Source organism: Lates calcarifer, linkage group LG23, assembly GCF_001640805.2.
Source record: "Lates calcarifer isolate ASB-BC8 linkage group LG23, TLL_Latcal_v3, whole genome shotgun sequence".
In the NCBI taxonomy this organism is placed as follows: Eukaryota; Metazoa; Chordata; class Actinopteri; family Centropomidae; genus Lates; species Lates calcarifer.
Genome location: NC_066855.1, coordinates 728,282 through 753,094, shown reverse-complemented (window position 1 = coordinate 753,094; position 24,813 = coordinate 728,282). Strand labels below are relative to the sequence as shown.

The window sequence follows — 24,813 nt, the reverse complement described above, 5'->3', positions numbered from 1 at the left end:
TTTGAAAAGAGAAGCTCAGTAGTAGTCAGAGTCATCACGGGCAGTTTTAAGAAGTATCAAAAATAAAGGCAGCAAAATTAGAGATTAAAAATTAAGAGAGTTTTAATCCACGCATTCTTCTTCCTCGTGGAAACTGGCCCAACAAATCGACTGTTTTATCTTAGCCTAGCATAAAGACTGGGATTAGAGGGAAACAAAAGTTCAAATGTCCACCAACCAGCACCAGCAAAGCTCACTATCCAACACCTGCTAGCTATCACTAGCTGTTAGCAGCAGCTCTCCAACTGAAAGCTAGATGTGTTATCCACACTTATATCCACACAGATACACAGTTTGATCACAGCAGCACCACCACACCTGCTGACTCTACACCTCCTTGCAGTGCTGATGCTCAAATATCAGTCAGCTGCTGTGAAGGTAAATGCCACACAGTGTTGTTACTGTATATATTTCAATATAAACAAAAGGTAGTGGAAAACGTAACAAAATGATTTAGGACTTTAAGACAACGAGACGATTAAACATACATGTATGTTGCTTAATTTCACGTCCTTCTGTCTCATACAGGTGAGATGTTAAGGTATGACCACAGTTATGGAGTGGGCATCGTCCCTTGGGAAACTGTGCGAGGACTGGTACAATACTGGATCTGTCGCCTGCTCAGAGTCAAGAGCATCATACAGTATAGTCATTATTTGTCTTTTGACTCTATTCCTCAGCGTGGGGTTTCGTATCCTCTTCAGTTCCATTGCGACAGTGACACCAAACGAGTCCTCACAGTCTCTCTGTGGCTCCCTGCTTGTCTCCTGAATAACATCTATCATGTGCTGCAGCAGAGCAATTTTCTGCGTGTCCATGTCATTGCTGTTTTGGTTTTTGGAATGTTTTCTGGCAAGCTGAGGAGGAGGAGGTGAAACGGAGGAGCTCTCAGTGGGTGAAGGTGACGCCCCACCGTCAAGGTCCTGGGACAGAGCTGTATTCTCAGGCTCGCTGTCACTGCTGTCCTCCTGTGTCCTCGGCTCATCTTTTATTGACTCTTTGAGCTGTAACACAGATTATGAATACATTAGACATCAGATTTGGTCAAATGTAAACCACTTATCACAGGCTATTTTAAAGGTAACACCCACGTTGCTTTCAGTGGAGCGATGGCTGATGTGTTTTTTGAGGAATTCACAGGACCTCAGGATCCTCTTCTGTCTCAGGGTCAAGGGCTTTTTTTTCCTCCCAGAACCCTGTGGTTTCACCAGTCTGGAATACTGAGTCCGTAGTGTGCAGGCCCTCGTCTTTACATCCTCAACTGCAAGCCACAAAAATGAGGACACAAAACATCCACCTCCACATTTCAGCTGCAGTAATCTGCACCAACAATAGATTTAAAGGTGCCCTGTGTGGCGTTCTTGTGTTACTCACCTAAACACACTGTGTATCCTTGAAGTCTAACAAATGTGTGGAATGTATTTCTATCTACATAAAACATTTTGAAAGCTAATTTTATGAATACTTTGAAACCTTGAAAACACAGTCTACATCCATGTTTACAGCAGTCATCTTATTCCCTGTCTTTGTTGGCTCATTGCGGCATATCTTGGTGTGTTACAGCCGCCTCTAAAGTGTGAAAACACTGGCATGAATGTGTACTACCTCACAGTCTACAGAGGAGGAAATACAATGGGCCTCATACGAGAAGTCATATGATCAGATTGAAGCGGCATGTACGAGTGATTTAAAAGAATGTGTGGTATGACAGTAAGTGGTCCAGACCTGTCGTACAAGTCATTTACAGACAGACTGAGTTTCTCCACAGGGAGAGAAAACATTCATTAAACCTGAAATCATACTGTCAGTACAAACACCTGCATCTGGGTCTTTAAAGCATAACTCCAAGACACCTTCTCACCTGGAAGCTCCAAAAGGGCAGCGATTTCAGCCCATTTCTTTTCCCTCTCCATCTTGTCGTAAAACTTGTCAGCAGACAAGTTGTACAAACATTCGTGTTGCTGCCACAGTTCTAAAAACCTGTCTTCTTTTTCCACAGTCCAGGTGGTCCGAGCATTAGCAGCACTCTCAGCAGGTGAGTGTGACCTGCCAGAGTCAAGGTCCAGGGAGAGAGCTGTGCTCTCTGGGTCGCCGTCATCACTGTTCTGCTCTGACTGGTCAAGCTGTAAAACAGATAATGTGTGTGTTAGGTTTCATAGTGGGTTTATTAGATTAAAATAAATAATAATAGTGATCAGACAGGTGGGAAGTTAGCCTTTTTCCAAAACCACAGATTAGTGTTGTTCAGCATCTACAAACTCAGTTAACATTCTCATAATGTGCCTATCTGCTTTCTTGTGGAGATTCAGATGAGATGATTGATTATCCCCAGATGTTTGTTTGGTAAATATGAAGCTACAGCCTGAAGACCATTTACTCAGCACCAACACTGAAAACAAGGGGAATCAGAGAAACATAGCCATGCATACAAAATCCTAGGTGTAAAAATGGTAAGTTGGAGATCTTAGAGAGGTTATGTGCCAGACTACTTCTTGGACAGGCATAGTGGTTTCCTGGAGTCTTTGCTGGTTGCCTAACAAGCTCACAGACTGACCACGTTCAGTTCTTCAACTTCATTTTTCCAAACTATAAGCTACAGTTATCTTTAATCTGTTCTGTGAGTATGGTCTCAGATCTGTTACATGTCTGAGCATCTGTCACACAGCTTTTAAGTGTTCTTGATGTGATAGTTCATTGCATGATATATAAAAACCCAGGATTTCTGTCTTCTATCAGTGTCTGGAAGAAAGTGTAAACTTTTCCTCACTTTGTTAATCTAATAAATCTCTTGTTGAACTACTATAACTCACGGCGCTTTCAGTGGAGCGGGGGACGACGTGTTTTCTGAGGAACCTCAGGGACATCAGGATCCTCTTCTGCCTCGGTGTCATGGCTTTACTCTTCCTCCCACTGCGCAGCGGCTTCAGGAGTCTGGAGTACTGAGTCCTGAGAGTGGTCGCCCTCACCTTCACCTCCTCCACTGCAAGCAAAGAAAACAACGCTGCTGTCAGAAACTGATCTCTGACATCATGTCACAACTATAATGTATTATTTATTCTCCCGTGTTCTCTCCCAGCACACACACAAACACACAGTAAAGTACAGTCCGCTCATCACGCACCGGGCAGATCCAGAGCCGTCGCTATCTCCTCCCAGCACCTCTCCTTCTCGGCTTTGTTGTGATAAGTATCCGACGACACGTTGTACAAACATTCAAACTGCTGCCACCAGTCTACAAGTAAATCTTCCATATCCTCAGACCATCTTATCCGACCAGTATAAACATCGTTCGCCGCCATGTTTCAAAATACTGTTGTAATGACTTCCGGTCCCGCCTCGGTCTTTCTTCTTCTGGTGTTTGTCCATTTCCGGTTGCTGCACCGCTGCCCCCTAGCGGTCAAAGGAGCAGCTACAACCACCGGCCTGGATCTCACTGTAGTGTGCGGGGTAAACGTTCTCTGCTGCCTGGTGGTTTTCACGTCGCCCTGTGGAGTCACACACAGACTCAGCAGGACTCTAACATTAATGATATTTGGATATTTATAGAGTTGAGCAAAGAACTCTGGTTTATTTTGTAGTGAATAAAGTAAAGGTAAATAGTTCAACTAAAAGATTATCACTGAATCTCAAATGTTTAAGACTGAAACCTGTAATGTGTGTGTGTGTGTGTGTGTGTGTGTGTAAGAGACGTACACCTGCAGGGAATGGACAAAATAACATGAACACCTGTAAAAAAAAATGTGCAAAAGCCCTGTAAAAATTAATAAATGATGAAAAGGTTAAGTTTATATGATCACAGAGAGGTGTTGATTTAACTTCAGGTTCTTAGCTTTTTTCCATTGTGTTAATATTTGATGTATTTTATCCTTATTCTGAGTTTCGTCTTTATAAACTGTGTTGGAAGTCATTTATTTACAGCCTGTGGTCAGGGACTGTTGGTGCAAACTTGCTGTTGAGTTCATAAAAACATATGTACTGATATTTCTTATCATCCCTGCACTGCACGATGTCTGGATATACTGGGACTCTTTGCTGACCTTGTGAATAAAATGATCTCTGCTCATGTTGTGCTGTTGCAGAGGGAAATACTGGGTGAAAAACTGGAACACAAACAAAGACATACCAGAAAGAGTTTTTAAAAGAAATCTATGAATAATAGAACATATGCTGTTTGAAATTCCTCCAAGAAACCAAATATTAACTTTCCTGAGGAATCTCCAGAGGAAGCTATTCTGGACTTTGAAATAATGAAATACAAAAAAAACAAAAAAAAAAAAAACCAAACCCCTACTGAGTCTTTCTGTCTTGTGAAGTCGTCCTTCACAATTTTCACCTCCAAAACTTAGAACCATCTTCAGGCTTTCTGAATCTTATCTGACTGGAGAGTTTTGGAGCTGGTACATTTCTGCCTCATCACATTAAATAAACAAACATGAAAAGCCTCAAAACGATGGCAAAGAATTAGGAGGTTTTGACTGAAATAATTTTGCCATCGAAGACTTAATTCATACAGATGGAGACGAGTGAATTAAATGAACACATTACCATACTTTTTTTCTTCTCCATGTATGTCTTATAGCTTGACAACACATTGGGCAAGAGGTCTATTTATAGACTATAAGTAGTATAGTAAGTTTTTTTTTTTTTTTTTAAAAGAGTCTGAATTAGCAAAATCCCTCTGAGCCTGGATTATAAAAAAGAAGATTAGAAAATCTAAAAATTCAAATGCAGATGAAAAGTTTTAAAACTCTCCCCCGAGAATGACGTTATCGTTATTAATTTTTTTTCTCTATGTGCAGTTGATTTTATATTTGATGGATGGTAAAAGAAGAACAGAGAGGCAAACACTGTCTGACGACTAGTGTCAGTACCATATTATAACCACCAGGTGTCGCCACAACACAGCCACGCTGTCTCCGGAGTCCTCGTCAGGGTCTCCGGGGGTCCTGATGGGGCTCCAGGGGGTCCCATCCTGGGAGACAAGCCTCAGTTTAATCTTCCTTAATGCTGGAAAGAAATGATCTCAATAATTCATCAGGATTTAACGGATGTCATTCTTACTGATACCACCCAGAAAGGTTTCTTCAGTTATACAACAAAACCTTAACATTTGACTAAAAAGAGAGTCCACATGTTCACATCGGCTGAATTTGTTTATTAATGACTTTTTCTCTTGGTTTCTGAACTTCAGTTGTATTCTGACTGTGGGATCCGGGAATAGAGATCAGCCACAAGTCTCTGTAAAGTTGGTCAGATTTAAGGATAAGAGCCGCCATATTAGCAGAAAGTACTTAATGTTGCCTTCAAAATAAAATATTAAGTAAGTGGCGGGCAAAGCTACAACGAGGTTAATGCTCAATAGTTTCAGATATTCACGCTAAAACTTTATGTATTTACACAATTCGTTAACACCGAGAGGCAAGTAATACAACAAACATCCAAAAAGACGGGGAAAAAATGAAGCAATATTTTAATATTTTGTGGAACGTTAATCAGTCGAGCTTTATTTTGAAAGTAACAAGCGGAAGTTGAACGTGTTTACGCAATCAGCTTGACGCAGGCTCCTCGGTCTCGTGCTGTCCGGCGCTCCTCCCGCAGTTAAACTCCGGTAAATGTGTGTGTTACCACCTGCCCTGCACCGTCCACAACAGGTGAGCGCGCTTCATCCTCTTTATAAACTTATTTATTTTTTAAAAAGCAAACTATGAACGAGTTGTACAGAAACTGCCACGTTATAGATGGAGAGACGTGTGTTTTTGGACTTACGTGACCGAGCGTCGGAACACCTTGACAGCTGAGACTGACAAGTTAGCAAACGAGACACGTTAAGACGAATCACACGATGAATATGGCAGCGGCCGAGCTTTAAATGAATGTGTCCGTGAAGGCAGCTCGGCTCTCCCGGGTTTTACCGGCTGAATTTCTCTCATGTCTCCGCAGTTATCCTCAATACTTCAAAGAAACTGTCAAAAAAATCCGTCATTTCTGTTTTTATATTGACGAACAAACAGCAGAACATGTGATAACTGATAAATTCATGTCAAAAACTCACCAGGCAGCTCCTCATTTAAATAAACCTCAACTTTGAGCAGTTGTTTCATCTTGCTCGGTTAGTTCGGGTAATAAGTGAGCTAATTAGAAAACCCGAGCTGTTAATACGGTGTTATTGCAGTTTTTTTTTATAGCAACAGTAATGATTACTCAAAGATCTTTTTATAGTGACTGTATATTTGCTGACAAACAACATGGGATTAAACTGACAGAGTGAAGAATGGGGTTCGGTTTGGAATAGAAAGGAAATTTATGCTTTAAAACATACTCAACATTTATATAACATCTCCTGATGATAGTAAATACTTTGACACATAATCTAAGACAGAAGGATTTGTTAATGGTAATGTTTTTACAGTCTAGTCCTGACTGAAGGATTTGTTCTAAGCTTTCTTAGTCCTGTCTCTCCATCGAACCCCATCTAACTCCTGCTCCATCCACTGACACTCAGGCTAACGAGCTCTTGTTGGACTCCTTGTTTACATTCTGGCTCATGTCAGTGAAGGGCTGTGCAGTTGTTTACCGCCTGGCAAGGTGCCTGGCTGGTTTTAGATCATGTGTCAGTGCAAAGACATGCGTTGGCATCTGCTGCTGGGCTACACCACTGCATGGTCACGCAGCAGTCCGGAGGAATAACTGGACTATCTGTCCTATCAGCCCTACACAGGCTGGTGGACGAGATAGCCTACTCATGTTTTTGACTTGCAAAGTGTACCCAGGCAGCGTGGGCTATGCCTCACAAACACAACCAAAGACGAGACGAACCTGCTGCTGAAGAAGAATATTTACTTTACTGAGCTTGTCATGTCTGTCGGGATGACAAAGGGAATAATAATGCTTTTGAGAATTGCAAATTCAGCTGACTTTTTTCAATCCCAGAACTTCTGGATTGTTTATCCTCAGTCCAAACTCTAAGTATTTGGACACTTAGACTTTTATTGTGCTTCAAGCTCTGTGCTTCAGGTCATTCAATATGAAATAAAGTCACGAATACTGGATTAAAAACTCCAAATCTCACCACCACTGTGTTTGACGTGGTGGCTTTTCTCTACACTGTCCTCTCTCCCTCTGATAAAGCTTGATTTTTGTTCCTGAACTCCCTTTCAGGTTCAGGTCTTACCAGGTGTTTGCATCTCGTGGTGAATCCTCTGAGCTCGGTGGTCATGTACCTACATCCTGGAGAGTTCTTGTGTTGCAGTGCAATCATAAAGAGGTTTTTCTTCACCATGCAGAGGATAGGAAGATGTGTAACTGTTCAAATACTGTATGGTCACTGCTCACTCAGAGGGAAGACAGACAGCTCTCAGCTCTCAGCTCAGCTTTGTGGCTGTGTTTTACACACTGTGTCCTCCTGTTCTAATTGGAGACTGTGTGGCTCACTGAAACAGCCTCCCTGGTACAAACAGACAAACCCAGGGGGCTGTTTCACCACTGTTTGAGAACATTTCTCCTGCTTCTTTTACGTTCCTTTAGTGCTGCTTCCTCACTTGTTGTCCCACGCGATTGGGATTTCAGCTAAATTGGTTGTGAAGCAGCGGGCAGCTCTGCCTCCCTTTCCTTCTTGGAGAGAAAAATAACAACCTTTTCCAAAGATATGAGCTGGCAGAGTGCCACACAGGGCCTGACTGAAAAGATGCTTCCTTGAATTTCGGGGGATGTTATCAATGGATGGAGACCTTATTCCTGCACGGGAAGAGTAACAGATTAGCTGCACGCTCCTGAGGGACCAGGCTTCCTGGATCAGAGAAAACAAACACACATTACGTCAAGATAAAGTCACATGCATCAGTCTCTGGGTCCTGGTCTTGTGCATGCTGCCTCACAAGTCAAAATGATCTGTGTCCTTTTTTTAAAGATATAGACAATAATGTCCAAACACAAGCAGCCAAATTATGATTTAAATTAAACGGTCTCATCAAAGAATAAGGAAAGAAAAGTACAAATTTGAGGAAGAGTTCAGTGCCTGTTTCTTGGCAGTTATTGACACTGTGCTACAAACTTTTGGTCAACTTGATTTTGGTCAGTAATACAGAAATATTAAGGTTTGATACCTATTATTATGGAGAGTAAAGAGGCTACTCTTCTCACTGAATCATAGATGTAAACTGATTTCTCTCTGTCTCTTTCTCCAGCGCTCTCTGCAGTGTAATGGCAGGTTGGGCTGCTGCTGCCTCCTAGGTCAACAGATACACACTGATGAACATACACTCAGGCCTGCAAGCAACTAAACCTTCAGCTTAGTTTTACCACCACAACTCCAAATCCGAAGATCACCGTCATCAGAGATAATGGGCCCAAACTCCAACAGCATGAAGAAGGAGACCTCCTGGACCAGTTTACCTGACGCTCCTTCTCTCTAGATGCTGCTAAGCCCCTCTGTTCACACCGTCCTGTCATGGCTGGGATTCAGCAGCTACCTGTTAACTTCCTGACCAATGTTTGCTGAAACTGTCCGCCTGAAGGAGCATTGAAAAGACAAAAAAAAAAAAAGGTTGACCATCGACTGCGTGTCTGTGTCAGGTCTGTAATCATGGGGAAGGAGCAGGATCTGCTGGTGGCAGTGAAGAGTGGGGATCTTCTTCTGGCTCACAAGCTTCTCTCCAAAGTCAAGTGCAGCAAAACCAGTAAGTATGGAGCTAACAGATGAGGGGGGGTGGGTTGTTGGTTTTGTATTATTTCTAAGCAGTGTTGTTTTTGTTCTGCGCTCTGGGCCTGGGAGTGTGATTGTTTCCACTGTGAAGTAGAACTTAGATAGCAGAGCTATTGCCGGTGGCGATGTTGTTGTTGTTATTTCTTAACCAAGTGCAGTTTCTGTGCGATAACCACAGGATCAGGTTCAGCTGTCGACCACAAAACGCAGCCCCCTCCGGCAGTCAGGTCAGGGACAATTTGAAACTAAGTGGATTCAAACTGTGGCACAACACGGGCTAATCTCCTAAATGCAGACCCCTGCAGCTTGTGCGTCTTGCTGTGTGGGTTTTAGGGGCTTCTTTCTTCTCTCAGAGTTCCTTATCTGTGTAGATTTCAAGTCAGGCGACAAGCGAGCTCTCTTTACAGTAGCATTGTTGAAAATGACAGGGTACTCCCTTATCCAAGCCTGGGGAAAGTTAAGGCCAAGCAGGCTGTGAAGTTGAAGCCTCTCTTTGTGGTGTTATCTGTTCTGGGCTTTCATCAGTATGGCTGGCTGCTCAATGACAAGCTCTGAGAACAAAGCTGTGGCTGTCAGGAAAAAGCCTGTTACACACTCTACACACTGACACAGACAGCGAGCGCCGCTTGGCAGAGAATATTAAAAGTGATATTGTCTGTTTTTGTACTGCTGTGTATGTGTACTTTGGTTAGGGAGCTACGAATGAGCCAAACCGGCTGGGAGAATGTGGCTGGGAGCAGTGAACGAGTAACGTCCTCTACTGTTTTATAAAGGTGCCCTTGAGCAAGGCACTTCATCTATTTTGGAAGAGTTGCACAGTAGTAGCCAAATTCAGCATCGTGGCTGTGCTGCGCAGCTTCCAAGTGAGAATTATGGAGGATGAAAAATGACTTCTTCATAAAAAATAAATAGATAAATGCTAAAATATTTAAATCAACAATAACATTTAAATTAATAGTGAAACCGCTGCAGGTGAAGGGGCAGTCTAAATACACTGAAAGAAGCTGAAATAGGTGCAAGTGCAAGTTCAGGTTTAAGTGAAAGTTGTAGTATACACTCTGCATTTATGCGCCTACAAACCAAGAGCATTTAAGAAAGTGTCAGTTTGTTGCACAAATGGACAGAAATGTAGTGTTCCTGTGTATTTCTCTCTTAATTTCCCTTGGTCACACTCACTCACACACATGTGCACACGCTGCTTTCAGCACCTCTGATCCTTGAGGACTGTCGCACAGCGTCGTCAATGGGTTAGTCGTTTGTCAGAGCCTGCAGTGTCTGACAGCAGCACAGCAGATGCTGCAGCTGGCAGTGAGGCCTCTGCAGATGACCTCCACTGTCTCCCGTTTACAGAACTGCCTCGTCAATAAGAGACGATTGACTGGTTGGTAGTGACCTGCTTTGAAAGATTTGACTACCAGCTGCCCCCAAAATAGAGCTGTAAAATGTTAATGATAAATTAATTTTATTACTCACTTTTTATGTACTTGAATTGTTTCATGAACTTAACGTTTGAATTTAGCATTTTCCTTTTTTACTTTTCAGCTGTTTATTATATGATTTCTTTGAGAACTGTTGCTGTGTGCAACAAACATCCAAAATGATTAAATGTACCTGAAACACAGTCATGCTCCACAGAGGATAAACCCACCGAGCATCTCTCTGGCACCACACTCGGAACAAAATGTCAGGTTTAAATACAAGATATTTGATAATCTAACTGTCAGACCGATGTCCTGGAAGGTAAAATGCACTTTACATCCTCTAGTGATTTAAACGTGAAGTCTCCTGTGGAACACAAAGAATTCGATTGCTCACGATAAAACCTTGACCTGTTAGTAAGTTTGATTGACACTCTTACAACAAACAAAACTTATCCATAAGTGTAAATCCTCTGGAGAGGTCAGGTGCTTTTTAAGCTGGCATGGTGGTGTCGGCTAAGCCTGGGGCTGGGGCAGGGTGCAGATGGAGGAGGGAGGCACGTGGACTATACTCTGCAGCTGGAGGGAGTGGTGGTGGTGGTGGGTCTTGGGGTCAGGGAGAGACCAAGCATGTGGAGGACAAGTCAAAAACACAGAGTGCTGTTAGAGGGGGAGTTTGATCATCTGATCTGACTGACTGTGTGTGCTCATGTTGTCGGCTGCACAGGAACGTTATGTTATAGAAAACTGACACACTAGGTGAAGGATTACATAACAGATCCTCGCACAACTTTGTTGCAAATGGATTTAACGTTAAGTATCTATTCAAAGTTGAGGAAATGGTCCAACAGCCAGGATTCGCCTGGTTTGATGTGTTGTTAAACGCTGCTTCCTGTTCCTTCCTTTGGTTTATTTGTTCCAGTATTTCAGGTTTCTGATCAAAAGATTCATCCCAGTGCGGTGTGGGAGTGGTAGTAGTCTCTAAAGCCTGAAATGTCATGTTGTTTTGATTCTAAATTCACCATTTAACAAAAAAGTATTCATCGTCATCGTAGAGTTTTTGTTGATCCCCTGACTTTTCCTCTAGTGCTAACACCAGGTCAGTTCTCACTCTGTCAGCAAAATCTATCAACACCTTCTTGATGACTCTCAGATATTCACTGTTGCCAGACATTGTTCTGATGACGTTAGCAATCCCCTGACTTTCCCTCTAGCAGCAACACAAGGATGTGTTTTTTGTTGTTTTTGTTGAAATATCTTGAGAACCACTGGATGGATTGTTGTGAAATTTCTTCCACACATTCATGTTCCTCAGTGGATGAAACTTTGATCCCCCGACTCCCATATTTGCCTTGTCTTTTCAATCCATTATCAGTAAGAAAAATATCATAGTAAAACCAGCATCAGGCGTTAAATGCAGCAGTAAATCTGCGAGGTTCAAGAAGCTGATTGTAAAGCTGGCTGGGAGGTGGCAGAGGAGACTCGTAGTGTCCTGAGGGGATTAGCAGTGGCACCGAGACTGGCTGATGGACAGGGAGCTGAGATGGGAGGTTTCTTCTCCGATCAGCCATCTGCTGACATCAGGCTCGGGTGTTCAGTCAATTTAAGTGGACTTAACACAGTCTCCCTTATTTTGCTTAGCTGTTGCAAGCTGACAAGTCAGGTGGAAAGGTTTATAGATACAGTGGTTGGACAGAAGGCTGCAGCCTCCGTCCAGCTTCTCACATTCTGATGCATTTAGAGCGACGGCTTTTCTCATAAAGTCATCTCACCTAAAGTGTCCCCCTCTCATGTACTCTGCTACTGGGAGCTGACTGAAGTGGGTGGTGTTTGCCCCTCCCTGAATGGGGACCATTAGAGACTCGAGGTTCTTCAAAGGCCTTCGTGATTACAACGTCTTTTGTTGCAACACATGCTTTTCTTTCATCTTGACTCATGGCCCAACCCTCTCTCTTCTGTCACGGGTGAACACATGGCCTTGTATTCTCTGTGGACAGATGGACAAACAGCCGCGATACAAAGGCAAAAGATCATATTTGAACATCTATTGTGTCAGACATTTTATCCATACACAGTAAATTGATGACTCACAAACCTCTCCAAACCAACTCCCAACCATAATCCATCACTGCTGCTCATGATGGTGATCAATCATGTGAGGCACAATGGATCACAAACTCTTAGATTAATCAGGTTTTAGTTCACACATCAACACCATTTTATCAGCCTCTCATGGGTAGGCTGATGGTTGTAGAGAGTCATCAGGAGACCATGAACAGCCTTTCCACGGCCGTCTGTCCACTCTCTGCTGAGATATTTCATTCTAGGAACAAAGTGGTGGACCATCCAACTAGTATTTAAATTTCTTGTTTTATCTGGCAACACTTTAAAACTCCAACACTGCCACATTTTTCTGCTGATAAACTAATCGATCAGTCGAGTATTGGAGTTACGGTCAGGTGCGTAGGAAGTCCGCTGAGATTTGTTATGATCATATTTTGATATGAGACCACATGTTTGTCCTCTAAAGACGAAGAGCTCTCACATCAGCTTCAGCACCACTGTAAACTGCCGCTGGATACTCGCTCACGAATTCTGTTCACACTTCAAAAGCAGAAATTCACATCCCACACTGGCAGCTTATTCTCAGTGATTAATCATTAATGACTTCTACTCTACAATAATAACTTTTGAATTGTCTTTGTTATGCAGCCATATTGCTACAGTCTCATTTAAAGCTCTGCTGGATGATGATCTCATTCAACATCAGATAAAACTTTAAAACTTAAAGATTCAGTTATTGTTTCTCTCCTTCATCACCAGCTCATTGTTTAGCTGTCTGGCTCACAGCTTCACTGTTTTGGTTCACTACTCTAACTGTGTAAATAAGCTACTGTTTGCCAACAAGTCTGCCATGAATCAGATATGGCCATTTCACTCGCTCACACACCGACACCAACACTGGCAGCTTATGCTCATGGTGTTTGTCTTCAAATTGTCAAAGCATATAACTCCACCTAAGACCACTCTGGCCTTTTTCAAGCTGTTTCTGCCTGCTTCCAGTTTTAATGCCATGCTAGACCATCACCTGGTTCCAACTTAATGCACAGACAAGTGGCTGAAATCGATCCTCTCGTCTTACCCTGGGGAAAAAAGCTAATAAGCATATCTGTCAAAATGTTGAACTATTTTTTAAAGCCCCCCCCCATCCTTTATCTTAGCTCCTCCCTGCCTTCATTCTTGTACCGTGAATTAGGGATAACCCATCTGGCTTGGTGTCAGATTAGAAGTCTCTGAGTCTTAAGAGCACCCAAGAAGAGATACTTGTGCATGTGTGTGCACGTGTATGTTGTCTGTGTGCATATATACTGCACATGTCCAAACACATCCATAGCTGCCTCTCCTTCAGCTCTGTAGCTTTTATCTCGTCTTTTTTTGTAGCGTTTTGAAGCAGGGTGATATAGTTAGCCTAATAGCTAACCAGCTAACTGGGCTAATCAGCCTTCTACTTTATTAGCCAGACAGTTGGGCAGCAGCCAAGTAGTGTGAACGGCTACTCTCGCACTGTATCAGATGTGCACACACACACACACACACACACACACACACACACACACACACACACAGTCACACACACATTAATCCTGACCCCTTTCCTCATCTGACAGATGGAGTAGCCTGTCTAGGATTGCTGAGGAAATTACCAAAGGAATTAAGCTGTGTGTGTGTGTGTGTGTGTGTGTGTGTGTGTGTGGTTCCAGTAGACAGTGTTATTTAGTGTAGCCTTTTATTACTTGCTCCAGGCTGTGCATAGTTAAGTCTGGCACATCTTCATGTCGCTCCATTATTTCCCTGTGTTGCTAAAAAACAAGCCGTCAGTCAGGCAGGTGCATGAATGTAGCGTTCACACTGTAAGGCAGGGTGTCACTGAGGTTTGCCCTGCCTCTACATGCCCTGCAACTGTATTCATGTGTTTGGATTTGGCTCCGTGATAAGAAAGAAAAAACCCCAACAACAACAAAACATATCTGTAGGCGGAGTACCCTGACTTTGTGGAACTGTTTTCGTGCTTGTGCAGACAAGGATAATGTAATTGTCTGACAGGGAGGTTTCGTTTGTGTGTGTTCTTACATGAACTTGTGTATGTGTATAAGGAGTGAGGCTCCAGACTGGGGATTGGGCTGTGTCAGTATCTTCCAGCAGTAATGAGAATCAGCAGGAGAGGCTGCTGTTGTGGCTTTGATCTTGTACGTTATCTCACTCTTCTTCACCTTCGTTTTATTCACCTGTTCTTCTCGTCTCTTTCCCTGAATTGGATGCAAATAGACATCACTGGTTGTGGTGACTGTTCCTATCTACTGTACCTTAGAATAAGACACTGTTCATTGCAGTGAGAAGTGTGTGTGACAGAGTCTTGGATGATGCTTCGCCTAACAGATCAGTGTGACATGTAATGAACAAGTATGTATTCAGATTTGTTTTTGCTTCTCCACCGACCAAAGCAGCTTTCTTTTTGCTCATCTGCATCTCCTCAACTGTTTGTTATTATCACAATAATGCATGAATTCACAGCGCAGATGTTAATGTGGGCCCTGATGAAGTGGGCTTGTGTTTCTGGCTGGAGTTGAGTCAGGGTGCCTCCACGCTTACAGATGTAATTCAGGTCATATTTAAAGGGGCATTCCACCATTTTACACATGAAGGAGCAGCAGCCTACGCTCTCAGTCCATGAGGTAGAAGCTGTTGTCCTAAAGGAACATTTAAGTAACATGTGTATGTACATATGGCACAAAAGCATATTGATCCATGCCTCTTAGGCTAAATGAGAAATGTAATGACTTTTCCATCCATGTAGGAGTGTGTGACCTCATGCTGGTGTTTGGCTTCCGTCCAATAATCACATGACCGTTCACTAACTAGCTGCAGTGGGTCACTGAGAAGAGTAGCCTGTGTGAAATTGATTGTTTTGTTTTGTTTAGTTTTTTTTTTTTTGACCTTAGCAGAATAATCAGGAGAGACCTCAAGGCTCAGCTGCTGTGAACATTACAGAAGTCTTCAGAGGTCGACACACGTCGCATTTTTAGATGATCAGCAAAGACACGACAAGTGACTGAGTTTAGTGTGACCTCATTTTTGAGATTGTGCAGAACAAAACAAATCACACGGCACAGAAACCACCGCCGTGAGTGAACCGGAGAAGACTGTGCTTTGTGTGGAAAATGGTATTGAAAAAGAAAGTGATGTTGTAAAGTGCTGCACACAGCAGACACTGTACAGCAGACACCGGTGAGCCAGCGTAAGCTTTTCAGTAAATACACAAAAGTTTTCCAGGCAGGTGAACTCTTCATGAACCTGTGTCATATTTCCTCTCATTACACCCCCGTCCTCTTCAGTAATAGCTGTGATTCAGGAAACAGAGATTTGTTTGCTTCATTTCTCAGCTGCCTTGTTGTTAGACACACAGCAGAGAAAAAGAAAAGGGGAGGGAATGTCTAATTAGACTGAACAGAAAACAGAATTTTAGCCTGCTATCAGACTGAGTGACACACTGATACTAAAGTGCTAAAACAATTAGTTTAGATTAGATTAGAGCAGATCAATCATTTAAATAATTCTCAAGCAAAAATGATAAACATTTGATGGTTTCAGCCTCTGAAATTTAACGATTTGCTGATTTGTAAATTAGGTTTTGCTCTGTGGGTCAAACACTTTGAAGAGCTAACCTCGGGCTCAGGCCTTCTTCTGTTGCTGATATTTTACAGATTAAACAGTTCATTGAAAATATAAGCTACTGAAAATAATCATGAGCTTGCAGTCCTGCCTTTGATGTTCACAAACTTCTGTTAGTGTGCTACTGGCTGAAAATTGCTCCCATCATCTCAACATTTCAGCACAGACATGTAGTCACCCTTCATGTCTATTTTTAGTGAGCACCTCTCTGGCTGCACAGATTGTATAGCTGTCAAGGTCGTCTGCAGGACGTTTATAACCTCTTTGAAAGAACTTTGCATAGTTGCCCAACATAGTTTTTTCCCTGCTTTCACTACTCATTCTAATGTGTTTTCATGTGCTGCTCAGGATGGAAATGTGACGTACAGAGGCAGAATTAGTGATCTGCTCAGCTGCTTTGATTCAAATCCAGTCCAGTATTAAAACTTGATTTCACAGATGGTCAGTTAGTTTGGTTAATTACCCCATAAATTATATTAAAATCCCATATCCCCATATACTGTCATATTATAGGTGTATGTTAAATATAACCAGTGCAGTTTTTTTACCTCCAAGGCCAATATTTCGAGGTAGTGAACCAGTCAAACCCAGAGTCTGGTGTCTAATAGAAAGCTTGCATGGAAATAAAGGAGGGGCTGTGCAGTGAGTTGGGTAAGTAGAGTAAACAGATGATTTGAATGGTATGTAAAGTGTTTCGTCCCTAAGGTGCAGGGTTGAGACATGTTATGTAATATGAAACCCGCAGGTGTGTTTACATTTCTGAGCTTCTGGCGTTTAATAGGAAATATACAGAAGTCGCAGCACTGGTTCACGTGCACACATTAATACACAGAACACATCACTAGATCATCTGTTTCCTTTCCACTCTGCCTCATTGTCAGCGAATATTCAGTGTGTCTGACCTAGTTGCCAGCGGCACCACGGGAGATTATTCTCTACATTTTTAACAATGGAGCAAAATTATTGGATGAAACATCCCGGAGCTGTTTTGATGTTAAGGGTTTTTCTCGAGACCTAGTTCCAGCGTTTATTCTTATAGGAAACGATGCAGCAATGAAGCAATTGATGAAGAATTGATGAAGCTTAAGTGTGTCACTTTGCAAATTTGGTATATGTGCATGCCCTCGGGTGTGTGGTGTGCAGTGTTCATGCTGTCCTTTCTTTCCTCTGTAGTTTAAGGAAACTGTGATCGTAACATCCAACAGCCTACGCTGCCTTTTTATCACTGTTTACGTGAACACACTCGTCGTAAACACACACGTGTAAACACAACCAGTTATGTTTCCATTCGCAGTCTATGTACAACCAGAGGTAAAACAAAAGGTGCTCTGCTGCAGGTAGGAAACCCCATTTGACTGCTGTTCACTCACTTCTTTAAAGACTGATGATGATCTTGGTTCAGGGCTCTGTTATCTGTGCAGGCAGCTGCATTAACATGCCTTTCATATCAGGCTGTGAGCCCATGACTTAGCAGGATTACAGCTGATTACACCTGACACCGAGGTGCCTCTCCTAAGCATTTCTGACAGACAGTGTCCAAATTCAACTTTTTGAGGACATCATTTTTTATATTCTGTGGCAGTCCAATCATTTGTTCCATTAAAATAAGTTTGGAAAGAGCTTTACTTTCTCAGAGTAGCAGCTGTGGACAGTTGCTTGGATGATGCTTCAGAACTGGTTCAGTCTGTTGCATCTATTCAGCATCAACATATTTGTTGGGCTCAAACAGAACAGGGCCATATTTTTACAATGCATTTCAAGAATAAAGCATTCAGTGCCCTGATAATCTCACACATTCTAACTGTTTATCAGCTGCTTGTGTTACCTCTTTAGTGAGTCACTTTTGAAGCTGGAGAGGTGGATGATGTTTTACACTCATACACACTTCTTACAGGGATTGGTTGCAGACACCGTCTTGGGTTATGAGCTTGAGTTTCTTTCTGTTTTCCTTGACTTGAAATCCTCACTGTAGTCCTGGTTATGATAAACAACAACATTGTTGAATGCAGGAACGTGTACATTCCTAATCGTGTTTTTGGAGCCTTATTAGGAATTCTGTGGGACAGCTGGAGTGAAGCCGAGTCCCCGCTCTGCCTTGGTGGTTTGGTTTGAGGCACTGTGTTTACCCTCTCAGTAATCAGTGCAGTTAGATGGATGTGTTCCTTAGATAAGTGTTTCCCTTGATGAGGTCCTTACCTGACCACAAACCATTTATCGGCAGAGACAGATGATGACCTTAAATTACCCCCTTTCCTCACTCCCCTGTATTTTGGTCTGGTCTGGCCTGGTCGCTTCAGGCTTCTGCGGCTTTGCTGTTTGTATGAAGCTGGCCACCTTGTGCTCTTTGTGGTGCGGGGGTTTGTCCCAACCCACAACTTCCTGAATCAAGTGTCCTTCTCTGCTTTTGTTAATGAGAAGCTGGTGTGGGTGGAAGTGGGTTTGAATTCCCTGTGGTTTAACTGCAAAGAATATTTTCCAGTTATAGAGAGAAAACTTAAACAAAATGCCAAAGAACAAAGTTTGCATCTGAGCCCTGTTAAATCTTTCTGTCAGGACAGCAGTCTCTCTTTTTTTTAAAACACAGATGTACAAAAGTCAGTCTTGACACTAACATCTTTCTTTTTTAGGTTGGCTGGTATTTCCAAGACAAGATGCTGTAAAACAAAGCATCTCAGATATTCTCAGATAGTAAAAGAAAAGGGCAAATGTCTGAACGCTGCTCTCAGCAAACGAAGACTTAATTTACTGTCAGTACATGAGAAGCACCGAGCATCACTGAGGATGCACCAGACCGGACTTTCATGTTAAAATACACTCATCATATCAGCCCGAGTCACAAAGTGTTGCTGCAGGAGAGAAGTCCCATCCCATGTTAACTTATTCCATCTTTTACTAATCCATTTTTAACAGTGGGTGAAATTACTGCGTCATGTACAAAGTGTATATATAACAATAAAAACCAACCAGAGCCTGCAGTTCCTCTGAGCTTCATGTCATGTTTATCGTCTTTGAGCACACTGTTTTGGTTTTGCAGCCTGAATGTTTTGGTTCTATGATTCTTTTTCCTTATTTTTATGCCTTTTCTGTGCAGTTTTTTTGGGCATGGACCACGATCAAAGACATTTTAAAATGAGTTTTGCAGCCGTGAAAACCAAAGCAACAGACGTCTCTGCCAGCTGCAGTCTGTGTCTGAGACAAACACAAGCAAGGCATCTTTTTTTGTCTGCTTTTCTTTTTTATCTTCCAGCTTTTTCCCCCGCTCTTTCTTCTTCCTCTGAAGCGCTGTTTGCACACTCATCTGAGTGTGCAAGTACTTTGCATGTTTTCTGTTTGTGCACCTGACACACATTCCCCCTCGTCTCACCTGAACCTCAGATTCCTCTTTCTCTCTCCCTAACTTCTCCTCCTCCTCTCTTTATTTCCGTCCTCTTTTGAGCGTTCCTTTGCTCCTCTGTGAACTACGCTCTCCACATCAAAGCACCAAGATCCCTTTCTTCTGTCCAAGGACGCTTCAGCTGTTATGAGAAAGGGGGTGCACAACAACAGTAGTTCAGAGCATTGCTTATGCATCTGATAAGGCTATCAAAACACAGCATCACGTGGTTTCTTTGCTTTGTTAGTTGCAATCATAGAAACAATAGAGGGCTTCCACGCTGACGACTCTTCACATTCAATAATTCTTGTTTGCAGGGATGTCAGCTTTCCGCAGGGAGCAAACCCTGTAATTTTCCTGTCTCTGCAAGAAAACACAATGCTTGAGATTTACTACACATCTGTTTGCACCAGCTCCTGGGGGGTGAGGGGTGAAGGGACACACACTTAGAGCCAGCATGCTGGTAATTTAATGGATTCTGATGTCAGAAGGAGCCCCCTGCTACTTTTGTGCAGAGAGGGAAGGAGGGAGGGAAGAGGAAGCAGAGCAGAGAAAAGGTAGTTGACAGTTTTGTAGATACATAGTCAGAGAGACAGCGAGCGAGTAGGATAGCATGGTGGGTGTGCTATGTGAGGAATGTCTGCTCATGTTGTAACTAGAACTCCTGAAAGGCCCTGTTCTTTCCATACCACTGGGACAGTTTAGACCCCGTTTTGGCTCGCAGCCCAACGCCCAGCCCCTCTATCTGTCTCATCATCAATGTGCCTTTTTGTGCCTTCAGGCTCTCGTTTTTATGTATTTGATTCTTCAGTAGCAACAGCTCTACCAGCTCTGTTAGTAAACTTCACTTGACTGCTGTTGATTTAAATCAGGTTGTGCACATTAATGTTGCTATTTGGTGGAGAATTTCCTCCAGAAACCTCCTGCAGAGCTGTGAATTTCTGCATCTCTGACAGGGGAGGCTCCAGTGGGAACTGATATCCAAACCATGGAAGTGAGAACACACTCTTTTTCCACTGAGCTCCAGGAGAAATTGTTGACATCTTGCATCAAGTTCCTTGAATATTGTAAAGTTTTATCCACCTAGGGTCAGTAAAAAAAAACAAACTGTGCTTTTATTAAAGGTTTCGTATGTTTTTATACAAAAAACCCAAATGCATCAGAATATTTTTCCCTCTACAACCTTTGTGAGCTGAAAAATAAGATCAATAAACCAGAAAGAACTGAATATTTTATCAGGGCTCCAGTGGGAACCCAATTATATGCAATGAATTCACAAATTGCTTTATATTCCTCTATACTTCTTGTTTTTTTTATTTGGAATATTTATTCAGAGAGTTTCTACACAGCGTACTCACCATGAGTCTAGTGTTAGCATTCCTTAGATGATGATGTCACATGAGATTTATTCATAGAAATTCACACATTTCTACTGGAAGATCATTCCAGTTTATTACATTACGTTGTGGTCATCATTCCTGTGGATAATAAGTTAATATATGAGATCTGAGTGGCAGCTGGGAGTTTCTCTCTGTTTCCTCTGCACTGCTCTGTTGTATGTAATTTCATACAATAAAAAGTAATTGAAAAGGGAGAACAAAGCTCCCTGAGCTAACAAGCCTGCTAGCAGTTAGCTCATTAGCTTAGCATTGCTTGTAAATCATTCTCTTCACTGTTCCTATTGTAGCCTACTGCTAACTCCCTCCTCATTCTCTCTCTGACCCCCCCACCACACACAGGCTGACCTAAGCTACTGTCCTAAAATACAGCTTTCTTACCCACTTGGACAAGACGTCCCCAGTTCACTTTTTAGCCACACACACACACACACACACACACATCTCTGTGATTTTCTCCACCTATGTGGGAGAAAACAGTGAGGGAGATTGACTGTAATGAATGGCTCTGTATTTAGAGAGTTTGGCAGTGTGGCTCCTGTGTGGGTCTTGGTGGACAGTAGGGCTTTTACAGTGGATCTCTGCTGTAGGATGTCCAAGGATATTTAGCTGTGAGGAGAGTTTCCAGTCCTCCTCAGGGGCTGGAACGTGTGAATGTATGAGACGGACATAGATGCATGATATTTGAGGTCTGGAAGTTTGATGTGATTTTAAAGGAGGATTTCAGGGATGAGTAGAGCCTTGGGAAGATGGCCAGATTTGATTGGAGGTGGATACTTAGAGAAAAGAGGATTATGCATGTAGAGGAGTTAGTGTTGTCACAATAAAAGTTTGATTTCTTGATGCTGCTGCAAACCGTCGACCGCTTTGTCGCTGACGCTTGAGGTTCTTCAGAGAAATATTTCCATTATGTAATCGCTGGACCTGTTTTTAAACCAGTTTAGGCAACTGGAGAACAGAACAGAAATTAGTCACTTTTATTCTTGGCCACATTTTAATAAATGGTGGTTATTGTGGCAACACATGCAGAGCAGGACTAGTGAACGAGAACAGATGAGTAGGCTGCAGTACGTTTCCTTTTGGAGTACAGAATGAATGAGTAAGACATGGGACAAGTAGCAGTCTGTCGGTTCCAAGGTGAGTGTAAAACAACTTGTTCAGTCTTGCTAACTGACTTATGCCATTTTAGCACCGAGTGCTTCTGTGGAAAAAGGAAGATGTATACGTTTTGTCCTGGCACGCTCGTGCTTTACGGTTGTCACTCTCAATTGCAAAGACTCGTGATAAGATAGCAGTGTAAATGAGGTGGAATGGTACATTTCTGCGAGGCAGAATCATTTGTTTATGAATCATTTGGCTGCCATGAAGGTGTCAGAGAGAAGGAAGGGTGAGGCAGCAGGAGGTGAGGAAAGCTTTCTGTCCTGTCAGGGCTGTCAGGTTGTTTGAAGGAAGGAGTGATGACGGGGAGAAGTGCACGGAAAAAAAAATACTGTGAAAACACACAGGGTCCTGCAGGGATGGAGGGATTTCTGAGAGGCTCTGATGAAAAGACAAATATGTCACTGATACTAATGGCTGTCTTTCAACCCCTCTCCTCTCTCCATCTCTTTTTCCAGAGTTGCTGGGTTCCACCAAGAGGCTCAACATCAACTACCAAGATTCAGACGGGTAAGACGAGTGTATGTGTGGACGTGCTGGTGTGTGTCAGCCGGAGAGATAAGCTGAGTCAAAAGAATGCAGCGCAAGAGTCACAGGTTCTTTGATTGACATGAAGATTGTGGCTGTCTTCAGTCTTCACAGTGTGACTCATAAGCCAATCACACACATATGCACACATGTACTGACACATAGGGCTATTATCTAATGTAAAAGTCAGTCCAGTTTGTTTAGTCAGAAAGCAAGAATTTGCTTTTAATATGTGACAATGATAGAAACAAGATACTGGGTTCAAAGAACGAGACCAGACGAGATTTTAACTCTAAGAAAACTTCAGTGACGTAACTGGAAAGATTCTTTTATTTGACTAAAAGTCAAAGAGATGTTTCTAACTTCTACCTGACGCTGTGTGACAACCTTCTAACTGAACTTGGTGGCATTTCTCCGACTTTCTGAGTTGAAGGGGGGCTTCCAGTTGAAACCTCAGACTAGGAACTCAGAAATCCCGACTTCCAAGTTCAGCTGGAACGCACCGCGACTTTCGTCGGACATGCTAGTTGCAGCTGGACGAGACAGCTTTTCACCTGACGGGAAACATCGTCACATTTTAATATCGCAAGATCTCGTAGCACGAGATCATTATTCATTATCGAGCAATAAAATTTTAAAGACTTCCTTTGTTCAACTGAGTCATTTTAGTTCCAAGAACCATGTGAAAGGGTTAGTAAGGACTGATGGGAACCTACATCATATCATGATAAAAGGTGGATGTGAAAAAGATCCTCACCTGCTGATATTTAGAAATCCATGAATCCATGTGAGACTGATATGTTCTTTTTACTTTCAAAGACACTTTATTCAAGGTGTTTAGTCTCTTCTTCTTATCCATCAAATTTATTTTTCGAGATCTATCAAAGTCGGCCATCAGACACGCAGAGAAGCCCCCTGTGCTAGCTGTTAGCGTATTTGTGTGGGCGTATGTGCAGTGTGTGCATGTGTCTACATGCAGCATGTGGGAGGTGATACACAATAGGGGTGTTGAAATTAAATGTGTGTGTGTGTGAGTCATACGGGGGGGTTACCTGTGATATATGAGACAAAGGGAATGAGGAGGAGAAGGGAAGGTGAGCAAACAGTCAGTTGTCACTGAGTCAGTACCATCCCTGAGAGATTCAGACTGTGTCTCTAACAGGTCGTTCATGGACGAGGTACGGTCTGCTGGAAGAGGAGATAGAGGGATAAGGTGTGTGTGTGTGTGTGTGTGTGGCTGAGGAACATCGAGGCTTAAACAATGAGACTGATAAGATAAGCCACCTCACTGTCTGGAGATTTTATATCAGAATCTGTAACTCGCCTGGCATCAGAGTCAGTTCTCCTCAGTCAGACTGTCTGTGGGCTTCCTGCTGTCACAAACCTCCAACACCACACACACGTTTTTACACCTAAACAAAGGAGATAGAACACGTTAATTAGTCAAGTTAGAAGCTTCCATTCTTTAGGCTACGCTAGGCTAATCTCGCTCCAACTCCAGCTCTGTACTAAACACATATAACAGCTGTATAACCATAAGAATGGTAACAATATTCTCATCTAACTCTCAGAGAATAGCTGTATGCATAATTAAGTATTCCTTTAAAAACAACCCAGCACACACTCATTGTCCTCATGCTGTTTCACAGTACCTTAGGTTACAGCATGAGGTATGACAGTTCACCTTAACATATGATGGATGTTTCTTTGGCTGTGAAAATTTCACAGCGTGCCCTTTGAAGATGCCCTGACTTTTATTGAGACGGCTACAATAAGTTTCTCTCTCTGAATGTGGCCGAGCTGTTTATCACCGTCACTGCCCTGAAGCTCAGGACGTCCACTCTGGCTGCCTGAGGCTGTGTGAAAACACCTGAAAGCCCTCTGTGCTGTAGTTGTTATTTTATCCTCACACGAGGGGAGTGAGTTCCAGCTCTGCTCATGTGCTCCCTCAGAGGCTCCTGGAACACTGACGGTGTCTGTGTCGCCCCAAGCAAAGAAAAAACTCATCGCCAAGAATTTATGCTTTTAATTTCTCCCTCTGTGGAACATACTGCAACTGACACACACACATTTCATCTCTGAAGCTTTGACCCACTCATTACATTCGACCTACTCATATTTGATCTGTGGTATTAAAGTTTAACGAGCACAAAATAAATCAAAATGTGTTTATGCAGCAGCTAGCTAGCTGCTAAATCATGCTGTATGCTAAATATAGGCTAGCTAACATCACTCAATGAAAGAATTGTTTAAAGTTTTACTCACATATTAATCAAAATCAAAAATGTGTATTAGTTTGCAGCATGTCTGCTTCTGACAAAACAACATGTTTGTATATGATACAGTTTGTCTGAATTATCCCACACACACACACACATCATCTCAGTCTGGGCTTTTGAAGAGGGCTCACCTGCTGTAAACTCATCAGTATGATTTATAACCCCACTCATCTCCTCTCTCTCTCTGTCT

General features: G+C 42.6%; 2 protein-coding genes across 2 annotated transcripts in view; one reads left to right on the top strand and one right to left on the bottom strand.

Annotated features, from left to right (window-relative positions):
• Positions 1–84: 84 nt before the first annotated feature.
• On the bottom strand, positions 85–3,373 carry wu:fb74b10 (uncharacterized). Its single transcript, XM_018679544.1, has 5 exons — positions 3,161–3,373; positions 2,850–3,019; positions 1,901–2,162; positions 1,131–1,300; positions 85–1,043 (listed from the first exon to the last, which is right to left on the bottom strand). The coding sequence occupies exons 1-5, from the start codon at positions 3,336–3,338 to the stop codon at positions 576–578; spliced, it is 1,248 nt and encodes a 415-aa protein (XP_018535060.1). The 5' UTR covers positions 3,339–3,373; the 3' UTR covers positions 85–575.
• Positions 3,374–5,584: 2,211 nt separating this feature from the next.
• The window catches only part of LOC108885269 (caskin-2-like), a 37,633-nt gene continuing 18,404 nt past the window's right edge, over positions 5,585–24,813 (top strand). Inside the window, 3 exon segments of the mRNA XM_018679535.2 lie at positions 5,585–5,690; positions 8,223–8,714; positions 22,275–22,326. Coding sequence (XP_018535051.1) covers positions 8,621–8,714; positions 22,275–22,326 — 146 coding nt within the window. The 5' untranslated portion in view covers positions 5,585–5,690; positions 8,223–8,620.